Source organism: Dufourea novaeangliae, unplaced genomic scaffold, assembly GCF_001272555.1.
Source record: "Dufourea novaeangliae isolate 0120121106 unplaced genomic scaffold, ASM127255v1 scaffold125, whole genome shotgun sequence".
Classification (NCBI taxonomy): domain Eukaryota; kingdom Metazoa; phylum Arthropoda; class Insecta; order Hymenoptera; family Halictidae; genus Dufourea; species Dufourea novaeangliae.
This window is the reverse complement of record NW_015374020.1, coordinates 3932442-3950667: the sequence shown is the minus strand read 5'-3', so window position 1 is coordinate 3950667 and position 18226 is coordinate 3932442. Positions and strand designations below refer to the sequence as shown.

At 49.5% G+C, this 18226-nt stretch overlaps 1 protein-coding gene across 1 annotated transcript; it reads right to left on the bottom strand.

Moving 5' to 3' along the window:
• Positions 1–3935: 3935 nt before the first annotated feature.
• On the bottom strand, positions 3936–16447 carry LOC107189049 (protein Wnt-10b-like). Its single transcript, XM_015577482.1, has 4 exons — positions 16338–16447; positions 11646–11899; positions 5848–6131; positions 3936–4487 (listed from the first exon to the last, which is right to left on the bottom strand). Exons 1-4 carry the CDS (start codon positions 16445–16447, stop codon positions 3936–3938), a joined length of 1200 nt encoding a protein of 399 aa, XP_015432968.1.
• Between the last annotated feature and the right edge of the window lie 1779 nt (positions 16448–18226).

The window sequence follows — 18226 nt, the reverse complement described above, 5'->3', positions numbered from 1 at the left end:
TACCGCTCTCCTCCCTCTCTGGTCAGTTTTCCTTCTGCCGTTTCTGTATCTCTCTTACTCTGTCTTTCTCCTGGCACCCTTCACTATTCCGGCTGTCCAGTGAAACTTGTTAATTGCGGCATTATTCGCGATCCGAAAGCGATCGGAGTCTCTCGAGGCCACGTTTGTCGATAGTCGCGAGGTCCTGGTATACCCCGAGGGGATCGTTAGACGGGTATCGTGGTTCCTCGAGTATTCGAAGATCAATTAGTACCATCTTTGAGAAATCTCGATTGGTCAAATTTGCTTCCGAAATTTCGATGATGGTGTGTCCCGTGTTCTCCGTACTCGTAGCTGCGTGTAAAAACTTCGACGCGACACCAGCCGAATGTCGCGGCGGACGCGTGAACCGCGAACGAATGCTTCAAAGGCCCAAGCCGAAACGTAATTAATACGCGAGCTCTCTCGGTGTTGCTCGTCTCCGCGAGATCCGATGTAGACGTCTAGGGGGACGGGGCCGATGTTCTCGACGGTTTTCTTCCGATTTCCCAAGGGTCGAGACGGAACCGTCGGAAGAGGACTTGCTCTGTATAAGATCTACCGGGAGAAGAGAGAGCGAAACGAAGGGGTTTCCGCGGAAGGTGCAAAACACTTACTCGTAAGGGACACGTAACGGGTGCTCTTACCGTGGCTCGCGATGGAAACTCACCTCTAATTAAAATGTCTGGCAGGTTGTGCAGGCCCTGCGGCGTCCACCCTCGCAATGCTCGCGACGCTTGTGTGCCGGAGTAAGAGCTGTGTAGGGCGATGTAGTCACGATTGCGTCGAGGGGGTTGCCGTTGGGGAGGGGTGCTTGGCTTCCATGATCCAATAAGGCCGACTTAATTAACTAACTGCTAACTCGCAAGCCTGTTAGCTCATTGATTTCGCCCCCCGAGATCGTCGTCCAGCTCCGTACGTTCTCTCTTTGTTTTTGCGGACCTATCATCCCCCCTTTTCGTTGCCCCTCTAACCCTTTCTCTGCACGAATTCTCCTTTTTCCAATTCGACTCTGTGCTTACCGATCGCAAATCGTGGAGTGCTTCACCTTTACCACAGACGAGATATAAGAATAGACCTAACGTCATGGTCATAGCCAAAGGGTGGGGGGCTTGCCCCCCCCCCTGGACGGGAAAAGGTGGCTTTTGTCCCACCCTACAAGAAAAAAATTGGATTTTGCTCCCCCCCCTCCCAGAGTTATAAAATTTTTGCGTAATATTTAATATTGCATCTATGACTTTAAAAACTAAATAAAGTGTGTCTGGCTACGTACAGCCTTTTTCACTGTGGCAGTCGATGTGTTAATATTTTCACATGCATAACATGCAATGTGAGTTGCATAGTAAGTTCTATATACTTGTATATTGTACCAAATGGTTCATAATCCGTTTACAAATCAAATATTAGTATTATTATTATAAAGACCGTGGTCTTGTGCTCCTGGTTCTAATCTCGTTGGCCGGATCGGATCGATGCGCCTTGAAAAAGATCTCCCGAGGGTCGCGCGATAAATTAATGCGCTTTATCGCGGCTTCTTCAGGGTCGTTCTGGCTCGCGGAGTTTTCAAAGGGAGCCGCACTTCGGTTAATGCGAGTATGCGTCGCGGCGGGGACAACGCGTGTCTTCTTGCCTCGACACGTTTCTTTAAGTTTCGTCTTTGTGCGATTCGCATCCGTATCGTTTCGATTCTCGCGAGCTTAACGGTAAACGTTGTTCCCGCTGACGAACGATTATTCCGCGCTTCCCATTCCACGATCGACAGAATTATCCGGGAAACGGAGCTTCCACGTGACTGGAAACGGAAAGTTTAATAAGGAACGGTGGATATAAATCCCTATCCCGTCTGCGTTTCACAAAGGACACCGCTGAACAATCGATCGGGAAACTTCTTGCTTAAAATTGCCTCGGTAATAATACGCCGGATTATCGGGGGTCGACGTCGCGGTGGGCAGCGATCCGCGTAAAATACGATTACGAAAGTCCTCGTCCGATTTCGAAGCTAATCTAATCGGAATCTTGGTCGTCGCGCATAGACTCGAAAACCTAATTTGCCGTCGGCGATTCTCCAGCTGGGGCTTTCATCGGAGTCGATTCGAGCCGTCTCGAGCGTGTAACGTTCGATTCCGTTTGCCTCGCGAATGATAATTGTCCTCGTTTGTTATCGGCGTGCCCCGCGGAGGCGAGCACACTCGTTAGCGAAACCGTTCAGAATCAAAGAGACGCTGTGAAATCTCCCCGGCTCCCAGTGTTGCTAGACATGGCAAAAATTATCCCCTTAAACAAATAAAAACCCCCCAGAATTGAACAATTTTGTAAAAAATCCCCCCAAACATTTTTACTTGAATATTTTTATTTCGATAACGTTCCATTCGTTCCACGGGAAGAAGAACACTGTGACAAACGAAAATAGTACTACCAAATTAGTGAAAATTCGGTCGTAGATTTTTAGTTTTCCAACAGATGGGCACTGAACATGTTACATTCTTTTCTAAAATAGGAAACTATTTTGAACATAAAAAAAGTTGATTTCGACTTGTCTATAAAATAAAATCCCCAGATTTCCCTTAAAAAAATGTCTGCCCCTAGATTTCCCCCTGTTCATAGAAAAATCCCTTAAATCTGGGATAATAACCCCCAACCTGGCAACACTGCCGACTCCCGTCCCGCCGTGCCCATCGATGAATCGTCAGCGGACTTGATCGGGTAAATGTGTACGATGATATCGGTGGGAATGCGCGCGCTTTCAAAGTTTCGCCCCGATACCGTCGGAATGGTCTTTTCGCTCGGTATGTAAGAGGGATTGGCACAGATTTTTCCAAGGTTTTAACGCGGGGACAATTTATCGTACGATCGATGAGAAAGAAGGTCGAACGAATCTGCCGTAGCGAGAAATAAAAGTATCGAAGAGGCTTCGGCGGTCTGTAAATCTCGCCCGTAACCATTACCAATTTTAAAGGATTTCTGGCCGAACGGGAGAACCGATCGGCGGTACACCGACGAGTCGCTGCGGCTCGAACTCGTACCTAATTGGACGCCGGTTGCCGCGAAGGTAGAGAGAAGAAATTTAAACGGTGGCTGTCGGTCGAAGGAACTCTTTATTGTACGCGCATTATTAAATTGTATACAATCAATCGCATCCATTCGCAATCTTAAGACACACACTCACATATTTGCGTTTCTTCTAATAATACTGTGGCGGAGGTGTTACAGTTGGTGTGGATTATTAAAATGATTCGCTAATTAAATAGAGCAACGTTATAAATAAATTATAGGTTCGCTTAGAGTCTACCGATTAAATTACTCGCGCGGTTTCAAACATTACAACGTCCGTTGTTTACGTTAGCACATGCTCCCACAGTCCAGCCGCGAAACGTTGGAGCGACGCGACACATACGCGCCTCGTCGCGTGCTGTTTCGGCGTCGATTAAAGTACGGTCGTCGAATTACGAGCGTCGACTTCTAACTCGTCCAGTTCGTTTACGTTTGTACATCGTTATCTCGAACGCATCTGTACGCAAACTATTCTGCAATTACACGTACGATATCACGGGTGAACGTCGGGGAATTTTACGCGCGTATTCGTCCGTCGATTAATTTTCCTCGTCGGTCGAGAGAATCCGTCCACTTACAAGATTAAAACGTCGTGTTTCTCAACGATGGGATAACGACCGTGGTGGGTAATCAGATTGTGTACCCGGAATACCGCTTGTACCGTGATCCGATTTAATCCGTGTGTATCGACCGATATTACACGAGACTATTGGCCCGAGGCAGCTCGGTTTCGATCCACGTTTCGTCGGTCGTCGTCGGAATCTTTCGCGGTTGTTATCTTTTTATTTATCGCGCCGAAAATCCATCGATTCGTTCGCGTCGACGATCGAAAACCCGCGATGAGGAAACGATTCTCGTGGTCCCTTTCACTTGCAAACGGTGATCCACTCTTCCACCGTGCAATTTTGGCATTGCACGAAGCAACACCAATGAAACTTGCACCTGCACCGTTCGACACGGCGTTGTCTCACCACGTTGTATCCACGGCCGCAGCACAAGCTACCGCAACCGTCCCCGCCGGAGCTGGTCTTGTTGCATCTACGACCCGCGGTGCCAGGGATGTCCGCGGTGGGATCCCTCTCGCAAAAGTTCGGGGACTTTTGGTAATAGAACAGCTGCTTGGCGAGGTCCCTGGGCCTTCTTTTACGACCACCACCGTTTCCCGCGGCGCCACCCTCGCGATGCTTCCTCTGTCTCTGTCGATCGGGCCTTCTTCTTCGCGAACCTCTCGCTCGGCTCAACGGCGTCACGCTACCCATGTTGTTGCTCTGCGCGACCAGCACCGCCTTCCGGAAACGATCCTTCAGCGTTTTGCCGACCACACGGAAGTCCGGGGCCACCTTCCAGCAGGTCTTCAGCTCGCAGGAACCGGACATACCGTGGCATTTGCAGCGCACTTGCATGTTGCTCGCCACTGCCTGAAATTCCATCGATCGATTGCTTTCTCTCTTTCACGTTTTCTTTCTCTCTATCGTGATCGAATTATCGACTTAGGGGTGGAAAAAAAAAGCAAACCGATGACGCGTCGGAAATCCGGTCGTGATATGGTTAGCAAGAAAAGAGGTAACGTCGATGGGCACGATATTGTGTCCTCGTAATAATCATTAAGTTGTAAAACTGTCCCTTCAGGACCGTGCAATGTCAATTCGGTATGTGTTACGTATAATTTTTATAAAAATATACTAATTACTATTCAGTAGGAGGCGACAGAGGCTAAATACTGTGTGTTTTTGTTGAAATATTCTAAGCAAAAGTTTTAAATATTAATTCGCAAATAATGTTTGCAGTCTGAGATTCAGGGCGCTTCTAGGCGTGTTAGGGCCCCTTATGACGCCCCTGCTACCCCAGGCAATCCCTTCATTCGGTGACATGAATCGCGACTCTAATAAACGCTTAATTTTACGAGGACACAATATCGTGCCCATCGACTTTATATACCTCTGCGTTGTGGTTCTCACGCGAACCATCGCTTACGAGCATCATTTCTGATGTGCAAAGCGCTCGCGCTCGCTGGTCAAGAGTCGCACGAACAGAGATGGAGAGGAGGAGACGGAGGGGGGCAATTTTCTTTTAGACAAAGAGGTGTCGCGCACCAAACAGTTAATGAGTCTACGGCTGGGTGGTCCAGCCCCGGGCTTCGTCTTAATAACGTCGAGGCGAGACCGAGCGTGGAGAGGCTGCGCAGAGGAGAAGAACGGACTCGGCACGACTGCTCTCCTACTCCTCTCCACCCCTATTCACCGACCCCTTCTCTCCCTTTGCGTGCGCTCTCTCCCTTTCACTCTTTTTCTCGACGTTTTTCCGTCGTTCTTGTCGCGATATCATCGAATTTAAATTCTCGCTGAAGCGTGTAAATGATCAACGGTATACCAGCAACCATAGACGAGGTATAGGAGTAGACATTTCATCTTATTGGAGTTGGTGGCCCACCTAAACTATAGTACCGACACCTTAAAAAGCCTATGATTTTAGCGACGTCTCCGTTTTGAGAACGGTGAATCTACAGTGGGTAATGACACTAAAATGGAAATGGGGTACGTAACCCCAGAAAAGTAGGCCGTAAAAATACATTGGATGAAATGTCTATTCCTATACCTCGTCTGTGCAGCAACGAAACGAACAAAAATTCTGTGAGAAGAAGCGAATTGTCACCGGAACGAAAGATTTCTTGGTCGACAATAAAATTCGAGACGAGAAAAAGGCTAAAAGAAAGAGGGAGAGTTAAATGGAGAGAATGAGGTAGAGGGAAAACGAAAGGTAATCGAAAGTTCGGCTTACCAAGCGGCCAGCTTGATTGTTGTGGAGATTGACCGTCGACTGTATATCCCCGGCCCTCTCGCGCGTGTCTAGGAACTGTCTCGAGAACTCCATGCCGTAGTCGAGGTTGTGAGAGCAGCCGCCCCACTTCCATTGGGTGCCCCTGGCCTTGGCAGGTGGTTTACCCTTGTAGCTGGACGGGTCGCATCCACAGGAGAGTAGCCGACCCATGCTGCACGCCCGGGCCACGTTGTGCGCCACCCCAGCCGCTGAAATCGCGAACGCGAACGCGGTCTCTCTGTAACCTGAAACGCGTAATCATATCACTTAGATTAGTATTCAAATTTCGAGAAAGTCTCATATTATTTTATCGAATTCTCGAAAATAATTCGGACATTTTATGAAGCATATATATAGTAAACAATGCGCAGGTTTGTATCGAACACGGGGGGACAATCAAGAGAGAGATATTTATTGATCGCATTGGGATAAGATCCCCTCAGGCGCTAGGCAGAGTATATATATTGTTTAATAAATAGAAAAATCGCGGCAATAGCAGTCAGTTGTGCTTCTAAATAGTACAATAATGTGGAGTGTGGGTCCGAGTGGCAAGTAGAATAGTTATATGCAATCTTAGTCTTAGCGTGTCTTTTGTGTTTACTTAAATACAGTTTAGATTGAATTACACTTTGCACCTTTTGATTCGCGAAGCCCATCTAAATCCCACAATAATATAAAATAAAGCAAACTAAAGTCAGATAACAAAAACGAAAGAAAATAAGCATGCTATAAATGAAATTATTATGACAACAAAGATGAAGATATAAATAGCACAGAAGATTGATAAGTGGCAGACATGGTTCTGAGATATTAACTCAATAATTTGAAAGTATTCATAGAGTTCATGTAAATTTCTGTTGCAAGTGGTTATGCGATAGTCTAATTTATTTACCATGTAAGTAGGGATACCAGTTCTTAGGACACTGTACATTAGGCAACCTAGAAAATAGAGTCTCCTGGAAGCAACTTTCAGCCATTTAATCGTTTGATTTTAAGGCGTGTACGTCCCTTCTGGCATCAAATACAAAGACAGAGAGAGGGGTGGGGGTATGATCGAGACGCAGTGACCGGTTAGCAAATTGCTGCTCGTCCACGGACAGGGAGAGTAATATACGCGAGCGAAGGTATACGCGACAGCCCCCGATCGCATTCGTCGTTTCTCTCGCGAGCGACGAGAACGCGAAACAGCGGGACACCGGTGGAGCCGAGCTTCCGTAGAAGGAGCTTTGGTACCGAGACCGACGAATCGTTCGACGGATCGGCCGACAGACAGCCATCAGACAGAGTTCAGAGGTAGATTATTCAGCCGTCCGTCAAAACAAAGCGTGGCCATCAGCAGCGGCGGCCGGCGGGCATCCGTTTGACTGCATGTATAAACGATCGCCCGGTGGGGTTCCCGAAGACGCGATGCCAAACTCTGTCCGCGACTCTCTGTTTGCTTCTTGCATCTGATCCCGACGTGGGTCGCGCGCGTTTTTCGTTAACGACGTTCGATAATCGAATCGTGATCGGTGTACACGTATCTTTTCTATGCCCGAATCCCGTATTAATATACGGGGTGAGTCATATAACGTTTGCACCTCAGATATCTTTGTTGTTTTTAAAGGTACGTTAAATGTTTCAAGGACAAAGTTGAGTCAATAGGGCTCACACGATGCTAAAAATATGTTTCTTTTTATGTCATTTTCTTTAGAGATATCAAGATCATCTTCATGTTTTTAAATTATTATTTTGTTGTTGTTGAATGATCTTGAATAATTATAGTCACTGAATTCCTAAGGAAAGAGACTATCATTGTAGGTGTTCAAAAAAGGGTGATACCATTTAGAAAAATGAAAACGACCTTGATATCTCTATAAAAAATGACAAAATCATTTAATGGGATTGCTGGATTGGGCGGGGGGGGGGCAGGAGGACTTGGCATGTCCTTTTATACCTAATCTGGGGATCGGCGTTTTAAATGGTTGACTCATCTATATTAGAAAAAGCTATCTGCTTCTTTCTAAACTTGGAATGCCCGTTTCAAGGAGATGCGCAGTTTATATTTCTAAGTCTATGAAGTGAACGAAGACAGAGGTTACTCAACCGGATTATTTGCATCGTAGAATTCGGGAATTCGTTTATCGGGGAACAAGAAGTCCCCCCGATGGACCATTTCGGTAAGTAATGCGACGTCAAACGCACTTTTTCTTCGGTATCTCCAAGGTCTCTCGTCCTCGAAGCGTCGCTGGAGTCGGATTGACGAATGGCCGATCGTCAAACCGCAATGGTGGCTGTCACCTTACAGACGATACGACACACGACTGGCCCCACGGGCCCTGTTCGTATACGCGGATCGAACTGTCTCCTTTCTCCTCGGCCGTTCGACAATGCCCACACATTAAACTCTACCCCCTCGGTCCCTCCTTCGAAAGAGTTACTCCAATCCACGTATACCGGGCGGTATTTGCAGTATTCATGAGAGCGAGTTACCGGGGAGAGCGCGCTAAAGGCGCATTCGAAAGGATTTGTGGTATTCGTTCTCGACACCCGATGAGGCACTGCCCGCTGTCCGTTACGTCGATCCCCCCACCCCCCTTCATCCACCCTTTCCTTCAACGAGCAGCCCTTTTGTTCTGTTCCGTTTTGAATCCATGTTTCGAACGCGACTCGCGACAGGAGCCCGTCGAAGGAGGGGAAAGACGATTCTCAACGAACCTCCTTAATTTTGTCTTTATCGATTCCCTTTGAGAAAGGATTCTCCCTCCACGTGCAACGAGCCGATCGTCGATATCCCCGTGACTCGCAGCATCGCGAATCCCCGTTCGAGAGTTCTCTGAACGTCTCCTTTTACCACCGGCGAGTATTCCGACGTCGAAGATTCGTTGGTCTCTCGTCGGATTCGCGCGGACGGACCCGATCGACAGGACGAGCCGCTTCGGCGGGCGAGATTGGACAGCCGGTAGTCGATTACGTCTGCCCTTCGTCGATCGTACGAAACTCCGGCGCGACGTTAAAGACTCCTGGCTCGACGCAGAACTCACGGGAATCGAACAGATTTTTTGGAGATGGCCGGATCGATAAAAACTTCGACGACGAGGAGGAGGAAGAAGAGGAGGACGAGGAGGATCAGAGATCTCGAGGGTTCCCGCGGAGGTCCCCCGTAGCAGGGTAAAGCGGAGCGTTTGGAACGAGGCCGGATATCGGTGGCTTCGTTTCGGGGAATGATAACCTTCTTCGTGCGGCGAGGACCGGCTTCCGAGACCAGAGAGAGAACGAAAACACAGTTCTCTTTATATGGGCTCGCGGTGGGAAGGGTTGCTGAAAGCTTACGCTTTATACGGCTATTGGCAGCAACTGTTTTATAATGCAGATGGCTGCTGTTGCTGCTACTGCTCGATGGCAAGAGGAGCACGAGGGACTCGTAATAAATCCTCCACGGGGAGTTGTACGTCTCTTCTCGTGGACAGTGGAGGGAAACCGCGATAGGAAGAGGAGGAGGAATGAGTCCGAGGTGCGCAGAGGGCCACGCACGCTGCCTTCCTTTACTCTTCGGCCCTTGACGCTGGGACACGGTGACGGATGGCGCGCAGGCCTTGCTACCCTGTGTCAGGCCCAAATCACTGTTTAGATAACTCAATAGATAGCGTACCGGGTACGAGCCGAGGTAACATCCACGGGTGCGTGTGCCTACGTTTCGGTTACGTTCTTCTCGGTCATAACAACTTTCCCCGTTGTTCTCGTATACTAGATCTTCGGGTTTTTAAGATGTCGGTACTACAGTTTAGGTGGGCCACCAATTCCCATAAGACGAAATGTCTACTCATATACCTCGTCTGTGACTACAGAAAGTGTTTCAATTTTCAAATCGAAATGATTACACGATTTGATCGTATATATTATATTTGGAGCCAGTAGTTTCACTTTTCTCCATGCAAATTCTTTCTCATATTTTTACCCTGTCATCGTTCCTCGTGAATAAACGAACAGTTCAGTATCGTGTCTCCTAGTAGGTCGCGTTGTGTGTGTGGGCCTCTGGGATCAGCAGATGAGGATAAGAAGGAGGAGGAGGATCGTTTCGTGTACATTTCATAACACATTAAGTCGTTTTACCGAGGTTTAACGAATACGTGGCAAAAGAGTGACGCTGCGACAGGGCCGAGGAGGGGACGACGGGTCGAACGGGCGGGTCGCGGGGAGGAGAACGGTGAACGGAGCAACGAGAGGGCAAGAGAACCGTGTCCGAGAGATTTAACGACGCGCGTTCTTTTCGAGATACGAAGCCAGCACGGATTTGACACGGTGGATTTCTCGAACGACCGCGGACCCTCCTCGCCCGGCCACCGGTGTCGTCTTGAAAAAGCTGCGTGGAACCGTTGGTAATGGTGAAGTACGGCCCGTTTCTTGGAGGCTGCTGCCCTCTGACTTTGGGGACGAACCACGGACGACGATCGACCGTTCTCTCGGATAATCGGCGAATACCGGCCTCTGCTCGAAAAATCGTCCGACGAATTAGACGCGTTCGTAGTAACATCTCGTTCCAATCGTCTGGTCCCAAGATTGGGAAAGGGCCTCCTACCGCTCGATAAATTTATTCCCGATACCGAATGTTCATTTGGTATAAATTACAGTAACTCCGAGACCAAATGGTAGGAGATTCTTCCCTTACATCACTTTTTCCCCTAGTGGAAGCCAAATTTGCTCGCGAGGGTTCACATACGTCCGTCGAACAATAACTCGGGTGGATGAAAAAGAAAAAAAAAAAGAAAAAAAGTCGTGGAATCGACACCTCTACTTGGCCGGTCAGCGAAAAAAAGGTGTACCGATCCACGGAGACAGATAACGAGAAGAGGAGAACAGACGTGGCGGCCCGGGCACCGAGATCGTGGGCTGCGAACGGACGATCTTTAGCTTTCAGGTCAGGTGCGCTCGGTGTCGCGCTCTCGCGCACTCGTTCGACACGATATATGTTTCCTCTTTCGACGCACGTACGCGCCACGACGAATTTATATGTCACACTGGAATAGGACAGTCGAGGGGGCAATCTTGGTCTCCTCTCGTCCCTCCCGGTTCCTCCACCTTTCTCTTACGGATTTGGGACAGGTTCTCGGAGCTGTCCGCAACCGAGGAGGACGCGCACACACACCGTATTCTGATTTAAGGAAGCGCGGCGCGGGTCTCTCGCCTACGCCGTTTCGTCGACGTCAACGACGTCGTAAAAGATTTCACCTTTCCTCGTTCCCCTCCCTCTCTCTGAATGCTCAAAAGGAGCAGGTAAACCGTGGTGGCTCCATTTATGTATGTTCGCGCGTGCATTTAACATTTCGGTCGCGAGATATACATACATACAGTTAAGTTTGTAATCTCCCGCCTATTTAACATACCGATAGTCGAATACCGACCGCAATGTCATCAGCGGTCACCATTAGGAAATAAAAACTTTTATTACTTCTTGTTGCTATCGTCGGACAAGAGACACGTGTTGGCTTATTTTTTCTCTTGTTATCCATCATACGTATGGAAATCATACAGTTCTCACTGTTGAGACTTTCGGGTTTAAGTCGTATCCTTGTGGAATTGTTTTCCCAACTTTCTGGAAGCATTGGGAAAACAATTCCACAAGGACACTGTTTACACACGAAATCCTGAACATTGAGAACTTCATGATGCCGGGCCGTGAAAGCCTCTAATCTCCGATCGTATGGAAATCCTTCCTCGTAATCCAACACACACGTATCTCTCTTTCTATCCCGTCTTTGTTACGACCGTTTTTCCCTTACCTCGCTGAAGAAGAACGCTGCTCTGCTGTGTTCTACTGCTTGGCTTCAGGGACGAACAGTTCCACCTGTGCCACATGAACTGATGCTGGCACTCGGATATAGCTATTTGCAGACCTTTGATCGCGGCCACCGTCACGTCCGGGCTTCTGTGGCATAGATCTTTTTGCTCCTTAGTCAGGCCTGGAATACCGTTGCAGACCACGGCATTCCCGCTCACCCAATCGTCCACGGAGTTGCTCATTAAACAGGTCGCACTGCGAATCAAACGAAATTTACCAATTAACGTTCTCGCGTCGGTATGGGCCGCGAAACGGATCTTGCGACGCGGGTAGATCGCTGCGCGCTCGGGTTTTCCCACGAGGCGCACGCGTTCGATCGCTTTGAGTGATTTTACATTCAGGGAATTCAGCCGGGGAGACATTCCTCGTACTTACCGCGCGCGATCTCCTTCCGATTCCTCCCTTCTGTCTCTCTCTTTCGTTCTCTACCCTCGTTCTGTGCTCCCCTTTACCGAACCGCGTGGACCACGGTTATCGAATTCCCGATCGCGAACGCGGCTGCTTTCGGATTCATCGTCGATTAACGAAACACCGTGCCTTTAAGTAGCTCTGCCACGCCTTCGACGTTTCCACGGACCTGAACGTGAAAGTTTTGCGCTTCCGACGTTTCTCCGAACGATCAGAAGTTTATCGTCAGGACGCTTGTAGAGACAATTACTTCGTAAGCAAGTATGTTATAAATGAAATTATTATGAGTACTACCAGGCGATAGAATCCTAGAGGGAATCGATTGCAGCGTGTGCACTTTGAGCCGCGGGTGCATCTACCGAAAGCCGGGTCTGCTTTTCTTTAGGCAATTTTACGAGGCCGAGGTCGAAAGGTGCGATAACTCTCAAAGAGCCGCTGGAATATATCTGCTCGTTTCTTTCTCCGTTCAAAGACCCTCCACCCGTGTATGGGTCGCCTCACCGTTACCCCTTTTCCAGCCCCCGTCCTCCTCTCTTTCGCATCGTCGCGATAACGCCATTCACCTCTCGGAAGAAGAGCTCTTAAAGCGCTATCTTAAGCGACAGCTTCTGCCAAATGGCGGCACATTACCGGGCACCGGGTGTTAATTAATTTTCAGATAAAGAAAGCCGAGGGAACAGCCCGTGCTGTGTCGGTATCGTCGAGAGAGGGTGCGCCGAAATATACGAGCTCGATGGTCGGCCGTGCGCTCGAAAACGCTCGGAACTCTCGCGGGATCGTCGAGCTGCAGCAGTCAGCTTCGTCAGGCGTCGCGTCGACGGGAAGAGGGATCGTGAGGTGTGTGTCGGGTCGCGAGGTTATTTTATTTGCTCGCGACAACGAAGCCGGAATGGTCAATTTTTGTCCCGCTCGGGTCCTGGGGGTCCTTCGGGGGGTCTCGAGGGATGTCACGGACGGGCGCAAGATTCTCGGTGGGTCTGGTGGTTATCTGCGGGTACAAATTAGCCGACGAGCTTCTCCTAAAGTAAAAGCTGTGTATAGCACCCGCGCGAACGAGGAAAAGAGAGAAATGAAAGATATAAAGGGATCCTCAGGGGGGGGGGGGGGGACAAAAGGAAAGAAGAAAGAGGATGAGCGTAACCGGTGAGGAGGACACGGGGAACGGGATTGCAAGGTCTCTTGGCGATTTGGTTTCGGTGCGTAGTGTGGGAAAGAACGGACCGCGGAGGAGGACGAAGATTTTAGGGTCGCAGAGGTTATTGAGGGCTACCATTACCGATACACAGTTGCACCGTTGCTATCTTTCGCGCTATTGATGATCTACCGAAAGCAGATTAATGATCTCAACTCACCGAAACAAATTACCGAAGACATTGCGTACGTGTAGCAGTCCGACCGCGTCGACGGACTGCTGCGTTACCTTTTCTCATCGTTGTATCTCCGTTGTCGCTTCGTTCTTTTCTTTTTGTTTTCATTGCGACGGATGTTATTTAATTTCAGACAGGGAATGGATCGATCAAGAGTTTTTCACGGTCGGAAAGTATCGCGGGTATATTAGCGGTCAATTTTAATCGAGCCACGATGTTTCCACTATACAGGAAATCCTTGATGAGCGTTCGAAGGCTCCTCGGCACTGAACATTAAATATTTCATAAACTAATGGTTATATGCGGCTGAAAGAAATATCATTGGCTTCAGAATTCCAAGCTCTGTTACTAGACTGCGGATTTTATGCATTTATAACCCCATAGAGCTCTGTGAAATGTAATAGAAAACATAACTTTCATCGGATCCAATGAGTTTTCTATTCACTGCGCTAAACCTCATTAAAAAGTCAGCATTACACCTGGAGACCTCTTCTAGTCAGTGCCAAGGATCCTTCGAACACTCATCGAGAATATACTGTACATCGTGGAACGACGAAACACACATCGCGAAAATCATCGAAGAGCAACAGTGTCCGTATCTATAGATCAGTTTCTTCGAAACCGTGGGAAATCGTCGAACAAATCAAAGGTTGAACACGCGAGAACCGGCGCGTCCTGCATTTTTGCAATGATTCAAGGGGTCGCCGAAGAATCCAACATGGCGGCGGGGTTGCACGTGTTTTATTTAACTTGCTCGCGAGCAAACAGACCGGGCACGAGGGACCGAGACGGAGAAAGAGAATCACGGAACGGAATTTCGCGTTTAATGGAGGTATACCCGCGGAGAGAGAACTCGTTACGACTGACCCGCGAGAATTCCTGCGGCAGATATCGAATCCGCCTCGGTTCTTTTACGTTTTCACGCGAAGCGGTTGCCGCCGTTGCGATGCTCCTTCGTTCCAAACATGTTCGAACTTCTTTCGCGCGAGAACCGCCGAAACAACCCATTGGACGTGTTCCGTTCGTTTACCCTTGATCGGTGCACAGAGGCTCGTCCCTTCCTCCCCTCCGTGAGGGGAGGGGGTGCTAAGCACTACGTGTCTCGTAAACTGGTTTATCGATCATTGCATCACGGGAATTATTCGATGGTGTAATTCGATACACAGTTCCGTAAATACGCCCGATGCGCACGCGTGCTTCTATCTACGCGCGTGCATGCGAGCCGCCTCTGCAACGGAGCAACTTGTCGTCGGTACACGTACGGCCTTGTTCCCGGATGCTGTTTGTAATTATTTACGAGGAGCCGCGTGGGCAACCAAGGCGAATATGTCGGAGGTCTCGTCGTGTTCGGACCGCGTCGCGTATGCCCGTAACGCCCTTATATCTTTCAGACGCAACATCGCCGCGGATTGTCGAAAGAATGCACCCTTGCCAGCAAACTCGGCTTCCGCTAGGAGACAAAGCGACGTAGAAGAACCTCCTACCATTGGTAAATTTATTTCAGGTACTGAAACAAATGTTAAATCGAATGTTAATTTGGCAGAAATTTCAGTAATTCCCAATACCCCCTACGCTACTTTTTTCCTTAGTGGAAGTCTAAAAAAGGTCCTCCTATCACTTGGTATTCGGGGATTACTGAAATTTATGCAAAGTTAACGTTCGATTTAACATTTATTTCAGCACCTGAAATAAATTTACCTAGTGACAGGAAGCCTTTTTCTTACGCCGCTTTCTCCCCCAGCGGAAGCCGAGTTTGCTCGCGAGGGTGCGTGTATGTATGGCATCGTTGTTACGCGCCAGAGCGAAGACGAGCAGCGAATTTCGTTACAGGCAGAACCGACCGGAAGAATTTATCGCGACCCGAGCGAACGGATTTATCCCGTTTAACTCACCTGTCCGGTCCCAGGAAGACGGTCGATTTTCAGCGACCACGCGGTCAGGGAATGTCAATCGCGCGAAACGAACCGATTCATCCGACGATTCTTTTGCCGAAAGAAAGATTCGATTAGAGCGTGGAGGGCGCTCGACACGGTGCCCGGCATGGAGCGAACCAGAGATCGGGGAGGCATAATGAAGATCGCAGCGGGATCGTTCGTTGTCCGTGCCACGGAGCCGGTTGAAAGGGCCTATTTGCACTTCGTCATTGTGCTCTCGGTCGGAGCCGTCGATGCGTCCGCCGGCTCGTCGCACCGTCTCTATTGACAGATTCTTTCCGCAACAGACGGAAACTGAGTGGAACACAGAGAAAACGGCGAGAAGAAACGGAGGAAGTCGTGCGGTACCGGCGTGCTCGTAAATTTTTCTCGGCGTAATTGAACACGACGATTTGCAACCATAACTCTATCGAGCCTGGAAGCTGTGTCTTCATCATCGTCTTTTCGCCCTAATCGTTTCTCGCTTCTCCTTCGACTTGGCCCAACCCTTATTCCTCTACCGTTTCTTTTCGGCCATCGTCGTTGAATTCGATAATAAACCGCTGTAGGAATAATGCAAAGAAGGATCGAAGCGACTAAATAAAAATCGTTTCGCGAATATTCGTGCGATTGTACGGTACAACGCGCAGTTTCGTCGAGAGCAGCCAATGTGGTTCATCTTTTACGACTCGGACTTCGCGAGGTATACTGTAAATAAATATTCTCGATCGGATCGAGTCTCAACAAGTCGCGACTGATAGAGATAGTATCGAACGGAAATGATTTCGCTCGAAGAGTTTAGAGGACGAACGATCCAACGCGGCCCCTTGTAACAATAACAAAAGCCGAGAAGGATAAGATAAAAGAAGTGGTCTGCTGTCCGTTGATCGAAGCTTGTATCGAAAAGATGGATCACGATCGGCTGATGCGGTGGCGTTTACTTACCGACGATTCTCAAGTAGAATGAGCAACAAGGCGATGGTCGGTCCGATTCTGGTGACGATCCTAGACGGCGGTCCTTCGTAGACGTAGCGTCCTGATCGAGAAGAAGGCATCCTGTCATCGCCCCGAGGACGTCCCTTATTCTTTTGCGCGGATTTGCCCACTTTGGAAAAAAAAAAAGAGTCGAGTGCGACCCCTCGTCCAGGGCTGCACACCCCTAGCACCCGAACGGAAGGACCCCTCTCGCTCGAGAGACGGTGCCGCGATCGCGTCTCTTTCTCTCCTTCTTTCTCTCTGTTTTCTGTACGGGTTCTTTTTTTCCGAATCCCTCTCCTACTCTGCTTCGTCTCTCGTCTCCGGCGCGGTGCCTGTGATCAGCAGCCTGGCACGCGTCGAGGACTCCTCCTCGCCCCGGGCACCGGCGCTTCTGCTTTGACGTTCCGTACGATTCTCCGAGAGCTTCCAGTTTCGCCGTTTCGAGGGGTCGTTCCGAAAGCTACCCCGGGACACACAATATCCTCGATGACGATCGAACCGGTCGTCGACCGACCACCGTGGTAGAATCTTTCACCCCGTTCGCACGACGCGAGTTTCTTCCTTCGCGTCCTTGTTTCCTGTTTTGCAGGATACTACCCGTAACTTGTCGGCACGTTCGAAAATACGTACCGTTTTTACTCTTGTCGGGTATTAGCCGGACGTGAGCTACTTTGGTTTCGAAATGTCCCTCGTCTTTGGAGAATATGAATACTGTTGTCGGTTGACGAATTACGAGACAGCGCTAGTCCGCCGTTAGGATCCCGATTCCGGAATACTTTGTCGATTACTTCACTAACACTTGCGATCGTCACGATAATCGTTGCGACGATTCACCCTCGGTATTTAAACATTCTCCCGCGACTTCTTTCTCCGCGATCGATCGGACCGGTGGTCACTCCGCGACATCCCACGAGACGAAAGTCACACTTCCGGATCTGGCGGAGGGAATAACTGCGACGACAGGATATTTATCCACTGCCAGCCGTGGACAGACGAGACGCGGCAGCCTTGTTCGCCGCGTTCGTTCCCAGGTATCGCGACATTCTGATCGTCGTCCTTGCACCCTTGACTGCGGCGTGGAGGACCGGTCGGTGGTGGAGCTCCGGCGTTTCCTCCGCTCCCGTTTCTGGTCTCGTTTTTCTCTGCCCGCGGGCGAGGCTCGCGGACGAACGATTCCGTCGACAGAGAGAGAAAACGGAAGAAAAAAAAAAACGGTATATATATCGACGCACGTCTCTATACTTCCGGTGTGTGTGCGCGTTCACGACGAAGTGTCAAGCTCAAATAAAAGAAAAGTCGCCCTCCGGGATCTCTTACTCCTCCCACGCACTCATCCCCCTCCTTCGGCTCGTGTTCCTCTTCCACCGTTGGTCTCGGTCCGTCTCTTTCTCTATCTTTCTCTCTCCCTCTCTTTCCCCCTGGCGCGCGTACCACCGCAGCTATCGTTTCGTTCGTGCAAACAGTCGAATAGCAAACTTCCCGTGGTCGCGTTCCGTGTCCACGGCACCGATCCCGCGAACGTGTCTCTTCTAGACCGGCGCGGCGAGCGTGTGTTTCTTCGTCGGCGGGAAAAATACCGGGCGCCCTGCGCGAGGTCTCGAACGGTCGCGAGCAGAGATCGGACCGAACCGGAAGTGGATAAAGGTATCGATCGAGAAGAAGGGTACGAAAGAGGGAGGAAAGTGTGCAAGAGCAGCGTAAGGATGACAAACGATGGCGTTTGCGATGGTGAACGGAAGAGAACGTCGAAGGAGGAGGTTCTCAAGAAGAAAAGGAAAGTTTGGTGGAAAAACGAACGGTGGATATAGAGATCGTACAGAGGAAGAACGCGAGCGCGATGACCAGAGAGGACACCC

Excerpts from the sequence above, each read along its gene's own strand:
- LOC107189049 (XM_015577482.1), bottom strand. The coding sequence starts at position 16,447 with ATGCCTTCTTCTCGATCAGGACGCTACGTCTACGAAGGACCGCCGTCT. Across the intron at positions 6,132-11,645 it reads CAGCGTTCTTCTTCAGCGAG|GTTACAGAGAGACCGCGTTC; the intron begins GTAAGGGAAAAA and ends TACGCGTTTCAG. Across the intron at positions 4,488-5,847 it reads ACAATCAAGCTGGCCGCTTG|GCAGTGGCGAGCAACATGCA; the intron begins GTAAGCCGAACT and ends ATGGAATTTCAG.